This window comes from Conger conger, chromosome 5 (genome assembly GCF_963514075.1).
Source record: "Conger conger chromosome 5, fConCon1.1, whole genome shotgun sequence".
NCBI lineage: Eukaryota > Metazoa > Chordata > Actinopteri > Anguilliformes > Congridae > Conger > Conger conger.
This window is the reverse complement of record NC_083764.1, coordinates 44,545,712-44,564,137: the sequence shown is the minus strand read 5'-3', so window position 1 is coordinate 44,564,137 and position 18,426 is coordinate 44,545,712. Positions and strand designations below refer to the sequence as shown.

The following is an 18,426-nucleotide window of genomic DNA, read 5'->3' as shown; positions in this document are numbered from 1 at the left end:
GCCAGGGTTAATAAGGACATACATTCTGTTAGCATGCTAGTCCTGAATAAGAATTATGGTTAAGAATGGGTCCTATAAATTATATTTGTGTGTTAGGTTTGAATAAGGGTTAGAAGTTGGATCAGTAATAACAGGTGGGGACTCTGTATGATGCGTGTGATAAAGTTGAATTCGCAATGCTACGTTAGATTAGCAATGGGTTAGATTAACATCCTGAGTAAGAACCTGTTAATGTTGAGTGATAGGGCTTCAATGGATTTAGCGGTTAGATTAGCAATAACAAGTTTATATATGACAAGGATGTTATTTTACAAAGTTAAGCGAGTGTTTTTCTTTTTACATTTTACCGTCACTGGCAGATTTCCTGGTGCCACCTGCCTAAATTCTTGGAAAGGAGGAGGTCTTACAGTAAGCGGCGGTGAAGTGTGAAGAGAGAGTGTGACTGAGAGTTTCCAGCGCGGGTCTCACCTTCAGCGCACTCGCAGTCGTATCCGGAGGGAAGATCCACGCAGCGAGCGCCGTTCAGGCACGGCGTGCTGGCGCACTCGTCGATGTCCATCTCACACGTCTTCCCGCCAAAACCTGCGGGGAAGAGAGAAAGCTCAGCCACTCTACGCACACTCTACGCACACTCTACGCACACTCTACGCACACTCTACGCACACTCTACGCACACTCTACGCACACACTCTACACACACACTCTACACACACACTCTACACACACACTCTACACACACACTCTACACACACACTCTACACACACACTCTACACACACACTCTACACACACACTCTACACACACTCTACACACACACTCCACACACACTCCACACACACTCCACACACACTCCACACACCTGGCTGACACTGGCAGGAGAACTGGTTGACGTGGTCCTGGCAGGTCCCACCATTGAGACAGGGCAAACTGTCGCACTCGTTGACGTCTGTCTCGCAGTGCACCCCAGTGAACCCTGGCCACACAGGATACAGAGTGTGGTTAGGCTTGGTCCGGCAGACAGGGGCGTGTGCGGCGGGCGGGGTGTGTGTGTGGCGGGCGTTGTGCGCACCTGACATGCAGAAGCAGGCGTACTCCCCGATCTGGTCGAGGCAGGTGGCCCCGTTCCGGCAGGGGGACGAGTTGCACTCGTTGATGTCCAGCTCACAGCGCGGGCCCCCGTAACCAGGGGTACAGTTACAGCTGAAGGAGCCCACCGTGTTGATACATTTACCGTTGTGCTCGCACAGGTCCGAGGCTGAGGAGAAGTGGTTGGCATTACTACTGCAGGCAGCCAGGTGTTTTCAGTGCAATTACATACAGGTGGGCATGGCGGATACAGACGGGAGTTTGTGGTACAGACAGATACAGGTGGGAGTTTGTGGTACAGACAGATACAGGTGGGAGTTTGTGGTACAGACAGATACAGGTGGGAGTTTGTGGTACAGACAGATACAGGTGGGAGTCTGTGGTACAGACAGATACAGGTGGGAGTTTGTGGAATAGAAGGACATAGGTACTGTACAGTCAGACAGGGGTTGTAGTCCCAGCGGAGAGACAGAGGTGCTTACCTATCTTGCACTCATCCACATCGTCATCACAGGTGGCTCCTCTGTAGCCCTGGGCGCATTTGCAGTTGAACATGCCGGTCAAGGGGTTGGAGTCGCAGGCCCCGCCGTTTTTACACGGCGAGCTCATGCAGGTGTCGTCCACGTTGCAACGCAGCCCTGGAACGCAGGAACGGACACCCACAGGTTACTGAGGGTTACGGCGCGTTCCCCGTGAACGCGGAAGCTCACAGTTCCGACACGGGAGCTCAGCGTTATGAGCTTGGAGCTTTTCCAGGGGGTCACCTCGTAGCAACCGTTACGACGTGACCCCCGCAACACGGCAGCCGGCAAGCTCTGACACTTTGAGCACCGTAAGCTTCAGAGCTACTCTGTAACATACACGGTTCTTCGAGAGCATTCAAAAATACAAATAAAAACGTACTTGAGTCTCCTCCTACTCGGCAACTCTGTGAAACGACACCCAATTTTTGGACCCGCGATTACAAGTTAACAGGCCGTTCCAGGACATATTACCCAGACGGAAAGGTCGTAATTCCGAGTTTCCGAGGTATATAGAACGGATATACCTCGGCAACTCTGTGAAACGACACCCAATTTTTGGACCCGCGATCCCAAGTTAACAGGCCGTTCCAGGACATATTACCCAGACGGAAAGGTCGTAATTCCGAGTTTCCGAGGTATATAGAACGGATATACCTCGGCAACTCTGTGAAACGACACCCAATTTTTGGACCCGCGATTCCAAGTTAACAGGCCGTTCCAGGTCATATTACCCAATACGGAAAGGTCGTAATTCCGAGTTTCCGAGGTATATAGAACGGAGCTTTACTGTCAGAGCCGGGCGTTTCCACCCCCCCCCGCCCCGTTCACCCGGGCGTACCCGTTTTGCCGATGGGGCACTGGCACACGAAGGAGGCCACGCGGTCGATGCAGGTGGAGCCCTCGCCGCAGGCTGCCGCCAGGCAGTCGTCGATGTTCTCGGAGCAGTCGGGCCCCATCCAGCCGTTGACGCACACGCACTTGTAGCCGTTCTGGGAGTTGCTGCAGGTGCCGCCGTTCTGACAGGCGTTGGGCTGCAGTCTGCACTCGTCCACGTCGTCCGTGCAGAAGTTACCTGGGGGAGGAGGGGGGCAGTGTGAAACCCACACACCACACACCAAACCGGGGTCAAATACGCAATTCTTTTGGATTCGATTACCTCTCTGCTTTAGTGAGCTTATCTGGTGTATTGGAAATGCTCTCAATAAAGTGCAAACACCACCTTCTGGTCCTCTTGGTTGGCTCAATTACACCAGGCAAGATTGATCGAGCACAGAAAATCCAAAACAATTTCTCCACACACACACGCTCATTCTTACCTGTCCACTCTGGAGGACACTGGCAGTTGTAGGTATTGACCCCATCCAAACAGGTGCCCCCGTTCTCACAATGGTGACCAGGACAGTCGTCCACGTTGTTCTGACAGACGTTCCCGTCGAAGCCTGGTTTGGAGAGAACCCACTCTAGTCTTAGCTCATCTCAGGCAATCTGAAACCCTGTCCTGCAATTATAGGATGTGCTTCGCTTTTCTGTAAACATGAATCTTTCCACATTTGTTTAGACCCACATCACAGGAAAATGGCAGGCAGTGACCATGAATAAACAAAACACATCAACGCATTCAGGCCTTACGGCAAAACACATCAGCAGAGTGTACCACACACACACACACACACACGCACACACACGCACACACACGCACAAACACACACAAACACACACAAACACAAACATGCACAGATAAGCACACACACACGCACACACGCAAAGAGACACAGACAGACACACCGACAGTCTGTCCCACCTTGGAGGCAGTGGCACTGATAGCTGGTCTTGGAGGTGGGCTGGCAGGTGCCCCCGTTGTGGCAGGGGGAGGGGGAGCAGGGCATGTAGATGCTCTGGCAGTGGCTGCCGGTGAACCCGCTGGTGCAGTTACAGTGGTAGGACCCAGGCGTGTTTTCACAAACACCGCCGTTCTGGCACACGGACTCCCGGGCACACTCGTCCACGTCCAGGTGACAGCGCCGGCCGTCGAACCCAGCGCTACACTTGCAGATGGGCTTACCCTCCTGCCCCGGGGTGCAGACGCCCCCATTACGGCACGGATTGGACGCGCAACCATCTCTCCACTGACATTTATCACCTGGAGAGAGAGAGAGGTGGAGCGTGAGAAAGAGGACGAGGCAGGAGACTGTGTTCGAAGGCACGTACTAGCATACTACTACTGCTAAATTTCAGGCGGCCGATTTTCATTGAAACGTAGTACAAGTTGTATTCTTAGTAGGGAGGGAGTTCCAACAAATGCAGGTCATTTGGGGGAAAAAAATGTCTTAAAAGGCTTTAGCAGATGTTATGTGGAGGGTGCAGGAAAACGGTAATGAACACCAATGGAGGCGTAAATCAGGAAAACAAAAACCATATTTGATTAAGGACTAAAAAAAAAAAAACAGTATGTTAAGAAAAATGACCAACAATGACCATTGAGATCATTCCGTTTGGTGTAGAAATAAAAATTTTTGTACGTGTACACAAATCAACTACAATTTTTTGATGACATTTCAGTTTTCCATGTCTTAAACGGTGGCTAACGGTCTGCAGAAATGGCTAAGTTGGTATAGACATTACGGCTTAAACATGCAACTGAGAGAGAAGTGTCACCGAAACAGGAGGCAGAGGGAGGGGGAGCCAGGATAACCCAGCGTCGCCGTGAGAAGCTACACATTTGGGCGGAGGTGCGCGCGGAACTGACCGGTCCACCCTTGGGTGCAGCGACACTGGTACTGGTCCTGGGACAGCAGGGTGCACTCCCCGTGGTGCTGGCAGGGGTTTTTGGGGTGGCACAGGGAGTTCAAGGGCATCTGGCATTTAGGCCCGGTGAAGGCCAGGGGGCAGGAGCACACGGGTATGCCTGCCCCTGCCCCGCGCACGCTGCAGCTGCCCCCGTTCAGACAGTAGCCCGTTGTGCAGGGGTCCACGTACTGGCAGTACTCCCCCAGGAAGCCAGGACTGCACCTGAAAGGCAGGACAGCGGTTACAGAAGGAGAGCAAGCGGTGTCCTTGAAGCACTGCTGGAACACTGCACCCCAGGTACTCTGCCGCCTGTGGTGATCTCCACAACAGACTGTTGCTGAAGGACTAAAACAATAAAGAGTAAAATGTGGTTTTTGTGGAGGGCACAAGTGAGTAAGTGAATGAGCGAGTGAGTATCTAAAAGAAGTCTGCTGATAATGGGATGTTTCAATGAAATCTTTCTGGAATCTTTAGAGGGTTTTAAACTCTAAAACCTTCAGACTAACAAGCTGAGCTGAAGTCAAACTGACAATTTCCAATTGGCAATCCCTACCTACCTGTGGTTAGTTTACTCTGGTTACAGAGAAGTTGGCAGGAGGCAGTGGGCCATTTCAGAAAACTGAGAACTGCTGTGCTTTCGTTTACAGAAACAATGCCACATAAACGCAACATGAATTTTTCACTGCACTCATGTCCAGTCAGCAAGTGGTTAACCAACTGAGCCAGGTTGTCCCTTCAAATGCATCATGCACAGAGCTCCCCCTCACATGCTCACAGTGTAGACGGGAAAAAAAACTGGGACCACATGAAACGGGGCCAAATATCAGAACAAGAATAATATAAGCTTTTAAGTAACTTTTAACACAAGGAAAATTGAAGTAATAAGATGTATTTGACCCTTAAACAGAGATGCGTCAGAAAGAAGTATGGAGCAGAGAAATGAAAACAGACGAATTCGGAAACTGAGAGTGCAAGATAGACAAAGAGAGACGGAGACAGAAACCGAGAGAGGGAGGGAGAGAGAGAGAGAGAGAGAGAGAGAGAGAGAAAAAATGAGACGGGTTGGGGGGGTGGGGGCTGACTGTGGTTGGTGTGGCGAAGTGGTTAGGGCACCGGTCCAGATGGTTGTAGGATCAGACCTTCAATGAAGCACCACATGCTCATGCTACTATAGCAGACAAACCTCACACCGGAGAGGCCCCTGATCTAATGGAAGGTGCCGGAAGGTACCGGAGGCTCTGTGGGGTGTGGCGAGGCTGAGAGCGAGGCAGGGAGGTGACGCAGGGCGCTGATGGAAACTGAGCAGGAGGAAGAGTCAGACAGAGTGGCCCGATACGAGCTGCAAGTCTTCCTGTCGCCTTAAATATGTCTTTAGAGACAGGAAATTAACACTAACACTTAGACAGCCTATGCACAGGAAGACCAGACACACACACATATACATATGCACAAGTATGAGCAAACACACCTGCAAATACAGACATGCACACAGAAATGCACACACACACACACATACACACACACACACAGACACGAACGCACATGCATGCACAAGCACACACAAGGCACAAGCACACAGAAATGCACACACACAAGCGCACAAGCACACAAAAATGAACACACACATATGCATGCACAATCACACACAAAGCACAAGCATACACAAATGGACACACACATACACACACACACACACACACACACACACGCATGCATGCACAAGCACACACAAACATGCCTGTACTGTACAAGCACATGCAAACACACACAATGCACACACACACACACACACTTTAACACACGGCAGTCTCGACCTGAGTGTGCGCGTGCTTGTTTGAGCGCTAGGCAGAGAGACAGGATGTGGTGAGGCCGTGCCAAGTCATGAGGTACAAGGGCACGTTCATCTCTCCCCCCTCTGTACAAAAAAAAAAAACCCGGCCGATTTTTAATCGCGTGATAGAGAACACTGAACCCACACAAGCGCAGCAGGGCTAACTCAATCTAGATCTCACCCGCGCTCTACAGATTTCATACGAGTATGAGTGTTTCTGTGTTCATGTGCTGTGGATAAGATACAGAACAGCGATTCTGTGAATTCAGTGTAAATTTCATGCTCAGAAATAGCCTAATCATAGTCATCTGACATTTAATTTTGTATTTATCCTTGTCTCTCTTACCAGCCAAACCCACAAAGCTATACACAGCTATACAGAGACTCATATGAGCTAAATACTAAACTATTTCAGCTTAGTAAAACTAATTTTTTTTTTTTTTTTAATACAATTTTTAACATTTTTCCTAAACTGACATCTGTGTGCATCCATGCGTATGGAAACTTGGTTGCTGTTTTCATTTGTACGATAATGTAAAATCATCTTTCTGTACTAAAGATCCAGTAATTAAACCATGTGATTACCAAGCACCTCTGACACATCCAAGTAATTGCTGATGTCACTCCAAGAGTAGAACACACACACATACACACACACACACACACACACACACAGATACAGATACAGACACACACATACACATACACACACACACATATACATACACAGACACACACACACATATACATACACACACACACACATATATACACACACACACACACACAGATACAGATACAGACACACACATACACATACATACATACACACACACACAGATACAGACACAGACACAGACATACACATACACACACACACACACACACACACACACATACACACACACACATAGACAGACAGACAGACAGACAGACAGACAGACAGACAGACACAGACACAGACACAGACACAGACACACACACAGACACACACACACACACACACACACACACACACACACACACACACACACACATACACACATACACACATACACACATACACATCACTGGACCCCTTCATTGAGGCTCTCTCTGCCCCCTCTCCCCGCCCTTTGCTCTGGACTCAAACCTCACTCCACATCACAGTCCCCCCAGAGTCACGCCCACGCGGGGGGAACCCCCGCCCATCTTATTCCAGCGCCCCACGGTTTCCAGGTTACGGCAGCTGCTTCTCATTAAAGCCCACCGCCCTCGCTGACTCTGAGTCAGTCCTTTGGCTGTGCTGGACATAGTGCTGACTCACTGCCCCCAGTGTGCAGGGCCTGGGATCAGGCGTGAGGGGGCGTGGGGAAGGGGTGGGGGAAGGCGCCCTCCAGGGACCCTTAAAGTGGCCTGCCCCGCGTCACGTCTTCTCCCCCCCTCCCTGACTGCCAAAAAACGAACACACCTAATCAATTTCAATTTCCTGTCTGAAGGAAATGTGTTCCTGCGCAGGCCAGCGTCCGAAACGCAAACATATCAAGAAACGAAATTGCGAAAGCTTTGTTCTCCTTTATGGCGCAATGGGAGATTTGTTCTGCTGCTTCCCTTACAAGGAAATTCCCCTCTTGACCAATGTTTTTATTTCTAATGTTACAGAAAAACTGAGATCCTGTGCGTCTCTGCCCCTCTCCCTCGCTCTCTAGCACACATGTTCTGAGCACAGCCAGGCTAACAGAGAGTGTGTGTGTGTGTGTGTGTGTGTGTGTGTGTGTGTGTGTGTGTGTGTGTGTGTGTGTGTGTGTGTGTGTGTGTGTGTGTGTGTGTGTGTGTGTGTGTGTGTGTGTGTGTGTGTGTGTGTGTGTGTGTGTGTGAAATCAGCACTCAGCATCAGGCTCAATGTGACCATAAACACTCATAAAATCCCCTTACTGCCACAATCATGCCCAGAGCTACCTATAGCTGTCACCCCACCTACAGCTCCTACTCCACCCCTACCTCAACTACTCCACCTCTACTCCACCTACAGCTCCTACTCCACCCCTACCTCAACCACTCCACCCCTAGCTCAACTATACCATCTACAGCTCCTACTCGAACCCTACTCCACCAACAGCCCCTGCTCCACCCCTACCCCAACCACTCCACCTACAGCTCCTACTCCACCCCTACCTCAACTACTCCACCCCTACTCCACCTACAGCTCCTACTCCACCCCTACCTCAACTACTCCACCCCTACTCCACCTACAGCCCCTACTCCACCCCTACCTCAACTGCTCCACCCCTACCTTAACTATACCACCTACAGCCCCTTCTCCACCCCTACCTCAACTACTTCACCCCTACTCCACCTACAGCCCCTACTCCACCCCTACCTCAACTACTCCACCTACAGCTCCTACTCCACCTACAGCCCCTACTCCACCCCTACCTCAACTACTCCACCTACAGCTCCTACTCCACCCCTACCTCAACCTACATGCCCTACATCAACCCATCTCCACCTACATCCCCTATTAAAATCCATCTCCACCTACGTGCCCTACTCCAACCCTACTAAAAATAGGAAAATACTGAAACAATTAGTATGACGAAAAAAGAGAGCGTGGTGAAGCAATGGTCACGTTGCTGGAAATAGTTTTGACCGTCTTTACAAAATGTCCCTGAGAGAGAGAGCTTTCAGATTTTCTCAGAGAGAAAGCAAACCGGTGCCATCTGGACTTTTTCTGGGAAAAAAAGAGAGGACAAACCAGTTAAATGCAAATAGCCTAACGTAGAGCTAGCATTTCCATATAGCCGCAGCAGTGCGACACAAAATCACATCAATAATGCAGTACCCCCCCATTCAAAACCAGTCAAGAGTCCAATGAGAAGCGTCAGCCTTCACAGACATCTCATGCTGCCAAATTCAAATTACAGTTAGCGCAGCTAACTAGCTAAGCAAATTGGTTTTCAACGATATTTTGAAAATGTAAATGTCACTCATGAAATACCACACTGTCTCACCAACAAAGTTTAAAGGAATAAAAGTTACAGTAAAACACTGTAACATGGTCCGCTAATGGTTTATGGGATGCCTTTATGTAGACGACATCAGTTTTACTTAAAATGCCATCAAGCTCCTGAACCAATAACAGTTATTGTTTCTACCTTTAGCCAACTCTACTAACCAACAAGCTAATTTGAGCCAAAAATGTATCCCTGGACTCCAAGTACAGCTTCCATTTTATACACCCCCCTACCCCCCACCCCACTACAGAGTCAACCAGCGTTCATACCAGAGATGAAACAACAGCTAGCACATGAAGGGGGAGAGAAAGGAGTAGTGAAGGAGTGAAAGTGAAAAAGAGAAAGGGCCGATTGTAGGAAGACCAGGGCAGCGGTGAAAGAAAGAGGGGGGGGGGGGGGGGGCAAGAGTTCGCTGTGTGGTCTGGATCACATGCTTATCCCAGAGCCATCAGGAAACGCATCCCCGTGCATTCGCCCAGCTTCTCTTTGCGGTCCGTACCATGGAGAACGTGAGAGAGCGTGATATACGTTCACATTTTTCACCTTTCACCTCGTACAGTCTGCAGCCGGGAGCGCTTAACCTGACTGCTGTTCATTCGTCATGTCATCATAACACCGTTCCAACAGATGGTGAGGCTCCTTTTAGCTTTTTACAAAATACACTTTTTAAATAGTTGTACAAAGGTTGTGGTGATTCACACCTGCTACTTGAAGCTTGGGTGCAAGAGAGAATATATAGTGCAATAGTGTTATATTAGTACATCGTTAAGGCATTAAATTAAAAACTGAAGATGATCTTGTATTATTAAATGGTATTATGATGAAATGTCAAACATCTCAATGGTATATGTAACACTCTATCCTGTTCATACAGTTGGGAGTGTACACATGCACACACGCACACCCACCCACATGCACACACACACATACAGACAGACAGACACACACCCTCTTGGGAAAGGTGCAGTAGCATGCTTTACTAGTTTAGCCTTAAGCAGACAGTAAATAGAGCTTGTAGAAGCGCAGGAGTTTGGCTTAATGTGCAGCACGTGAGCGAGGATGACTTCACATCAGCATGTCCAGAGCCAGCCTTGTGTTTGTCTCATATGCAAGCCCTGGGATTATAGCCCGGTCTCCACATTCCCCATGCTCCTGTCAGACAGTGTGTGTGTGTGTGTGTGTGTGTGTGTGTGTGTGTAATGTATGTGTGTGCATGTGTGTGTGTGTGTGTAATGTATGAGTGTGTATGTATATGTGTGTGCGTAATGTATGAGTGTGTATGTATATGTGTGTGTGTGTGTGTGTGTGTGTGTGTGCAGTGTGTGTAATCTATGAGTGTGTATGTGTGTGTGTGTGTAATGTATGAGTGTGTATGTATACGTGTGTGCGTTTGTGTGTGCCTGTGTGTGTGTGTAATGTATGAGTGTCTATGTATATGTGTGCGTGTTTGTGTGTGTGTGTGCAATGTATGAGTGTGTATACGTGTGTGTGTTTGTGCGCGTTTGGGAGAGAGATAATGAAGGGGTAGGAGTGTGTGTGAGGGACAGAGACAAGTTGTGTGCGGGCATGCATCTGGCACTGATAGGCTGTGCTCAATTAGAGTGTAATATGACTACTAAATCAAAGATAATTTCCAGTTAATTTATGACAGCCACCTTTTAACATGACGGCACTGGGGGCAGTAAATGTACATCTTAAGAAAAACCAATGAATTGCAGCTGGAGGGTGGCTCATCGTGTTAAGGCACAGTTCCAGTGCATGGATGGGCTCCATGGTCAGGTATCAATTGCGGACCGAGCTACTGCCAACGGTGGCTAGCAGCAGGGCAAGGGTTCAAGCGTCGCCTGGGGGTGGAAGGGTTTCAGTAGGCCGGGAGTCCCATCCTGCAGTAGTGACCCCCGCTGGTCAACATGGGCCTGCAAGTCCTCCTACTAAGCTGCACATGACGAGCCTTCCCTCAGACTAACGCCTGCACATGCCAGACACATGATCTGCGGAGCTTCGACGAAGAGCGAATTCTGTTTTTTTCTGAATTCTTCGGTCTTGACAGTTTGCACTGATAAATACAACTGAAGATTCCAAAACGATGAGAAAAATCGGGCATTCAAAAATATTCAAATTATGTCCCACAATCAGTGTGGCTGCCATGTGAACCAACCACACCTTCCAGGGGATGAAGACCCTGAGAAAGAGGCTGGAGTTCACAAAGTCGCACTCTCCCACGAACAGACAGACTGACAAAACAGACAAACTCCCTACCTCCCACACAGCACCTATAATCCCAACACACAGCCCTGGGAATTGGCTTAATGAGGGGTGTGACCGCACAGTCATTCTATTTATTCAGCAGACATTCAGCCCTGCGATGGCACCACAAGACGATCCCGGTGTCCCTGACCCCACCCCTTCAAGGATATTCAGAATAAGCCAGTGAGACGGAGACCATCTCCGCCACAGACAGAGCCGGATTTAGCGGTGTTAAGCACACCGGGCGTTGAGCGTCTGCTCGGTAAATAGCGCATCTGACGATCGGGGCCCCAGCGTGTGTGGGAGAGTCAGGTTCTCAGGGCCAGTGCCAGGTCCCCCCCCGGGTGGCGGGAGCCACGCCCGTTCTTCCTGCCGTCAGGTTTTCTGGCGAGAGAGCGGTTCCCCAGACGGCGCTCCGGTGCAAACCCCGCTCGGGTCGGTGGCCATCTTGTTTGGTAGCGGCTTTGTTTGAGAGAGCCGAGAGCTTTGTTCCCGCAGGCGCAGTGACTCGGCAGGAAGCGGAGAGGAACGCTGGAAAAGCATTCCTGTCGAACTGTAACCCAGCCCCACGGTCCGCTTAGAACACTGTGCCCTATTGTGGGTATGTCAGGGTAAGAACACCTGCCAAAAAACTACTCTAAGTGCAGCCTCTCAACTTCCAAAAATGCTAGCTAACAAGCAAGCCAATGTGAGCTTGCTAAACATTACCCCTCGATGCCATGTGAAGAGCTGGCTAACAAGGTATATTTGGCAGCGAGGGGCAAGCTGTTTAATGGCACATAAACAACTGAAGGATAAAAAAAAAATCCCTTTAGATGGCAAGCGAGCACTTTACTGAACAGCAGCAAGCCTGCAAAGATGACTGAAGGCCCAAAATGAGGCCTTCACATTTTCAGCTTCTGACATCACATCTGATTGGTCAGTTGTGAGAGGAAGTGAAGGCAGATGTGGTTTGTTTCACATCGTTTGAATGCCACAGCAGCCATCTCTCTGTGGTATGAATCTTATAAAAGCTTGGACACTCCTCTTCGGTAGGCAAGAAGCAGAAGTCAGAAGCAGAGGCCATCGAAGACCAACTGAGGCCAACACAGAGGTTCCTTTATTCTTAATTTAACCACTGAATCATCAAAACAGACGATGATTCCGAAGAAAGGGCACTGTATTTATTCTGAGGTCAGTTGTTTTTGTTCACCCAAACGTTCATCTGCCTCTTTCTCATGACCTGCCTTGTCTAGAGGGCGATAGATGCGGTACCTCAGTCCACAGAACAAATGAAGAGTCTTGGAAATTACATCATAAGGTTCCCAAAGTCACTTGTGTGACTTGGCTACGTTTGTACTCTCCAGGTAGTGTTACTGTGAGCTGAAGGCTGACTGCACGTAACTATACTTAATGGTTGCTCTTCAACAACACCGATGAGCAAATCTGTGTAGGCTACATCAGGCCCAACCCTGTTTCTGGAGATCTTCCATGTAGAAGGTTTTTATTTCAGCCCTAATCTGGCATGCCTCATTCGACCAATTAGCAGCTCAATGAGATCTCCAGCCGTTGAATGAAGCATGCTTTGTTAAGGAACAGAGTGAAAACCAACATGAAGGTAGACCTCCAGGAACAGGGTTGGGCAGCCCTGGTGTGTATCATCTATAGAACTCAGGTATTAGGCTGGTTTCCTGCAACTGTACAGACTTTAAGACCAGCAGAGCCACAGAGAGAAGCAAACAATGAGCAAGACGAATTATACATTGCTAACGTGATCGTTCCCTGTTATCACGCTAGGTTTTCTGTTGTGATAAAAGAGACTAATAAAGAGGCACAGGGATGAAAAGTTCAGATGAGTTTATCCTGGCGGCGTTGGCCCTGGCCCGGGGGCGAGCGCTGAGAGCCGAGCGGATAATCTTCCCTCTTCCCGCTCCCTTGTTCCCTTTCTCAGCCGAAGCATCTCAATCGCATGAGCTCAGCATGGTGGAGTGACAGGCTTATCCAATTACACCTCGTTGGCAGCTTAAAGACACCTTCCTCTTTATCTCTCCTGTTTCTCTCCCCGGGCGAATTCTGGCCGTCAGATCAAACGCTCGCTCTTTCCGCGGGAGCGCGAGTTACCGAGCCCGTGCGCCCGGAGCCGTCCTCCACAAAGGGGAGCTGTCCTGGCGCTGCCGATCTGACGGCCGCGCATCCCGTGCCTCAGGGCGGGAGTTGCTCGGAGACCACCCCCCGTCCCTCTCAGAGGAGCCTGCCGCACTTTGTCACCACTTCGGTGGACGCTAATGCTAACGGTAATGCTAACGCTAATGTTAACGCTAATGCTGAGGGCAATTCGAACATGCCTGAGGTCTCTTGTGTTTACTCGTGTGCATTCCAATCTGAATGGGACCAGCGAAAAGAGTCCTCTTACCCAAAAGAATGAACAGAATGTTTAAACTGGAAATGTTAGGATCCTCAAAACAAAGGACCCTGGGCAGTCGCCGTTCGTCGCAAAGGCTCGATTGTCATTCGCGCTCTGCTGCCGTTATCAGATAGTGATTTATGATCTGACAGTGTCTCTGCGGCTGGAGGGAGAAATATTCTGTCAATCCTGCCCAACACTCACTCCGCCCTGTAGGACATGACAGCCAGCCCCTCCCGTTCCATTAAAACACAACCGGTTCCCACATTTACACAAAACAGCCCCCAAGTCAGAAACGGTCAGATTGCATCCAAAGCATTTTCAAAGCACCAAGATGTATGTCAAATTATCTTGCCTTGTTGTTCACCTCTAGCATTTAATTTGCATTTTACATTCTTATGAGTTATACAAGGCAGGCTTGACAAAGGAAGGAGGCCTTTGTGGTTTCTTTTTCATGGAGCCAAATGTAGCTGAATCATAAGGCATGACACAAAGCTGATGTGTCACCTGCGTGACTGCTGATTGACTCAGGAGCCAGGAGAGCATTTGACTGGCTTTCCCAGATAGTTATCAACCTGTCCTGTAAGAGGCCAGCGATTTCCTTGGTTTGTCCTTGGTGCTAATTTTCCATGTACATAAATAGCGAGTTTCTTTATTCCAACTTTGAACGTGATGTACAATCGTAACAGCAGGCCTGTTCCACTGCTGAGTACAATGGGGCAGAGACTGTTCACTGTTCAGATCAGTTCTGTTCACTCATTGGCCCACCGGCTGAGCTGTGCAGTCACCGAATGGGAAAACTACTCAACTGGCACAGCTGGTGCTGAGGCCTGATGGATCAGTTATCACTACTGCTCAATGACGCAGAGAATATTGCTCCTGCTAAAACTCTCCCTCCCCCAGGGACCGGGTGAGAGATTACGTTGATTATGATTACCCCCTGCACATGATTAAGGCCTATGGCTAACCGGGCCAGAATCTGGGTCCGATTCTAATCTGTGGAATGTACCATTACAGCGAGTGCTCGTCAACCAAGAACACCCCCCCTGTTTTTACATGCTTCAACCCTTAAATGGTCTGTTTTACCAATCAGTTTACTTCTATTGGGTTCAGAAAGCTTAGAACAGAATTTAAAGCTCCTCTGTGTGTGTGTGTGTGTATGTGTGTGTGTGTGTGTGTGTGTGTGTGTGTGTGTGTGTGTATATGTACATGTGTGTGTGTATGTGTGTGTGTGTATATGTACATGTGTGTGTGTGTGTGTGTGTATATGTACATGTGTACATGTGTGTGTGTGTATGTGTGTGTGTGTGTATGTATATGTACATGTGTGTGGGTGTGTGTGTGTGTGTGTGAGTGTGTGTGTGGGTGGGTGGGGGGGGGGTTGGAGGGCTATGCCACGTGCCCCTTCCTTCCTCCCCTGACTCTCACTTCTGCCCTGTCGCACAGCACAGTCACACTATCACCCGAGGAAGGAGAGGACAGGACAAACCCATGGCCTCCTGAGCTTCCTCTTTCACACCCTGAACACCCACCGCCTCACAGCCTGTCACCTACTGGACTGAAGAGACCAGCTACTGACCGTCAGCTGAGCCCTCACACACACCGGTACATAGATATACACACAGATACACATATACACACATATACACATAAACACGTACACGCGTACAGGTACACATAGATATACACACAGATACACACATACAGATATACTGACATGCACACACATACACACACATACACATAAACACGTACACACGTACAGATACACATAGATATACACACAGATACACACATACAGATATACTAACATGCACACACATACACACATATACACATAAACACGTAAACGCATACAGATACACATATACACACAGATACACGTTTTTCAGTACCCTTCCCCAGATTTGTGCCTCGAGACAATCCTGTCTCGGAGGTCTACAGACAATTCCTTTGACTTCATGCTTGGTTTGTGCTCCGACATGCACTGTCAACTGTGGGACCTTATATTGACAGGTGTGTGCCTTTCCAAATCATGTCCAATCAACTGAATTTACCGCAGGTGGTTTTTTTATTTTGAATAAATTTGCAAAAATTTCAAAAAAACTTCTTTCATGTTGTCATTATGGGGTGTTGTGTGTAGAATTTTGAGGAAAAAAATGAATTTATTCCATTTTGGAATAAGGCTGTAACATAACAAAATGTGGGAAAAGTGAAGCGCTGTGAATACTTTCCGGATGCACTGTATACAGATATGCACACACATACACACATATAGATATACACACGCATACACACATAAACACGTACAGATACACATAGACATACAGATATACCCACATATATACCCACGCGTATGCACACCCGTCAGACTGTACACAATGATCGACAGCTATGCACATATACGCTTACAAATACAAACAGATATACACAGACACATGCAGACACGCACGCGCATAAACAGTCAGACACACACACAGACACACATACGCTGTGACAAGCCCTGTGGCCCAGAGAGGCACACACACTCTCACTGCAGTCGCACCGGTCTGACAGCTTAAGCGCACCTCAGCGCAGTGTGTCCCCAGGCCTGCAGAAGGCTTCATAATCACGTGAGCCTTTCCTTCCTACGGTGTTTGGTTAAGCAAACGGTCACCCACAAGGCAGACTTGCATCCGAAATACCTGTATAATCACAACCCCTGGGGCTTATGTGAACCCCTCATTTAAACCACCCCCCAAAAAACTATCCACCTAGATATTTAAGTTCCAAAAGCAACTTTCGGCCAACTGCCCGGTTGATTCACGAGGGTATAAACTAGCATGGAGATGCCAGACACGGCCGGTCCCTGCGATTCCTCAGCCCGCAAGCTCCCTGTTGACCAGAGGAGGCACTACCGAGCAGCAAGGAGGGGGATATCCAGCAAGCTTAAACCAGGTCTTGATCGAAGACCATGATTAGTTAATTAGTTGAATCAGTGCTGGGCTAAAACTAAAACCTGCAGAGTCTTAAGGGTGCACCCTGCCCCCCATTCCGCTCAGGAAACGCGTGCGGGTCGGCAGGTTGATCACACGAAGCGGGCCTTACTTGCAGTATCCTGTTCCGTTATTGAAGGAGATGCAGTTTCCATTCACGCAGAGCTTCTGTTGGGCCACGCACTGCAGAGCTGTAACAGAGACACGGCATTAGCACTTCATTCCAACCAGGGCGACAAACGCGCTGTTTCAAGCGTTAGGGAAAATACCCTTTTTACATATCACAGACGAGCATCGTCTGATGAAACAGATCCATGGTAAAACAACAATTTCTTATTTATTTGCAAATAAATAATAGAAAGAGAGAGAGCTTACCGGCTCTCTGATTTGAAACGCACATAGTAAGACTTTTATGCACACTTTTCCACAAGGGCGGAGACAAAAACAAGGAAGACATGATGCTGACAACCAACAATTATTATTATTTAGTCTCCAGATAAACTCCAACCTTGCCAAAAGATCGGAATGTGCAAGCTAGGAAAAGCAGAGACATTAATCTCACAGGCTGTCTGTCTGTTTGTTTGAGAGAAAATTTTCTCTATGCATTACTGAGCTTGTCTGGTGTATTTCAACCTATGTAATACTCTCAGAAATTGCAAACCACAGGACAGGTATTTGACCCAGGTCTGACTGTATTGCAGGTTTAGGAACACCTGTTGACCAAACACCTCTTTACTGAGACAAAGTGAGAGCGACAACGAGCTATACAGACATGGAAATCGCTCAAAACTACAAGTGAAGCCGGTTACACAATAAAACTGACCCGGTGCTGATGACTAGAGCCAATATTACCATCTTTTACTATACAGTCACCATGTAATGGTAAAATCCAATCAGAGGGGAAGACTGAACACCTCACACTTAAGTTCCGTGTATACAGTATTTTATTATCAATCACCAACTATTCGACCCTCGAATCACGACAATAACTTATTCCTCTCTTTTTCATAATATGGGCCTGAAAAGCCAGATTAGGGGAGGTGTTTGGGGAAAAAATACTCCAATTGCAAGTATTAAATGTGAGCAACGGGTTCTTTTCTCAACCGCTCCCATTATATTCAGCCCACGGCATCCAGATATTTGCATTTTAATACATTCCCAGATATACACCTAATTCAACCACAGCTACTGATGGCACAGATATTAGCCTTTTGTCATAAGCATTAATTCTTTTCTTGCTCATATGTTTTCACTGAAGCTAATACCTAATAAATAGCTAGCACGACATACGGTAAGGGGCTACAAGTCAGTATGACTGAAAATATCTCAATGTTTTTATTTTTAAAAAGGACAAAACTGTGGAAAAAGGGCACAAGGACAATAAAAAAATTAACAATTTACCTAAAAAAACTAAACAAGAACCAACACGAGCTATGCAGGCTGCTGCTATAAAGAAACTCTACCCTAGAAACAATAATCAAAGCCAACCGTTAGGAATTCTCCAGAAATAGAAGAAAGGAGCACTCTCCTCGATGCCCTCAGTATTACTCTCAACACCAGGGTTTTGAACCACCAATAATATGACTCCTTATAAATATGA

At 48.1% G+C, this 18,426-nt stretch overlaps 1 protein-coding gene across 2 annotated transcripts in view; it reads right to left on the bottom strand.

Annotated features, from left to right (window-relative positions):
• Positions 1-18,426, bottom strand: part of LOC133128318 (neurogenic locus notch homolog protein 2-like) — a 51,183-nt gene that overhangs the window by 24,317 nt on the left and 8,440 nt on the right. The window contains exons 2-10 of one of the 2 annotated variants that reach the window (XM_061241708.1): positions 16,939-17,017; positions 4,357-4,619; positions 3,412-3,750; positions 2,927-3,049; positions 2,449-2,682; positions 1,569-1,724; positions 1,070-1,255; positions 860-973; positions 469-582 (exon numbers count right to left, since the gene is read on the bottom strand). In XM_061241708.1, coding sequence (XP_061097692.1) covers positions 469-582; positions 860-973; positions 1,070-1,255; positions 1,569-1,724; positions 2,449-2,682; positions 2,927-3,049; positions 3,412-3,750; positions 4,357-4,619; positions 16,939-17,017 — 1,608 coding nt within the window. Of the gene's footprint in view, positions 1-468; positions 583-859; positions 974-1,069; positions 1,256-1,568; positions 1,725-2,448; positions 2,683-2,766; positions 2,896-2,926; positions 3,050-3,411; positions 3,751-4,356; positions 4,620-16,938; positions 17,018-18,426 lie in introns of those variants that run through there. The other variant, XM_061241709.1, reaches the window with a different exon arrangement.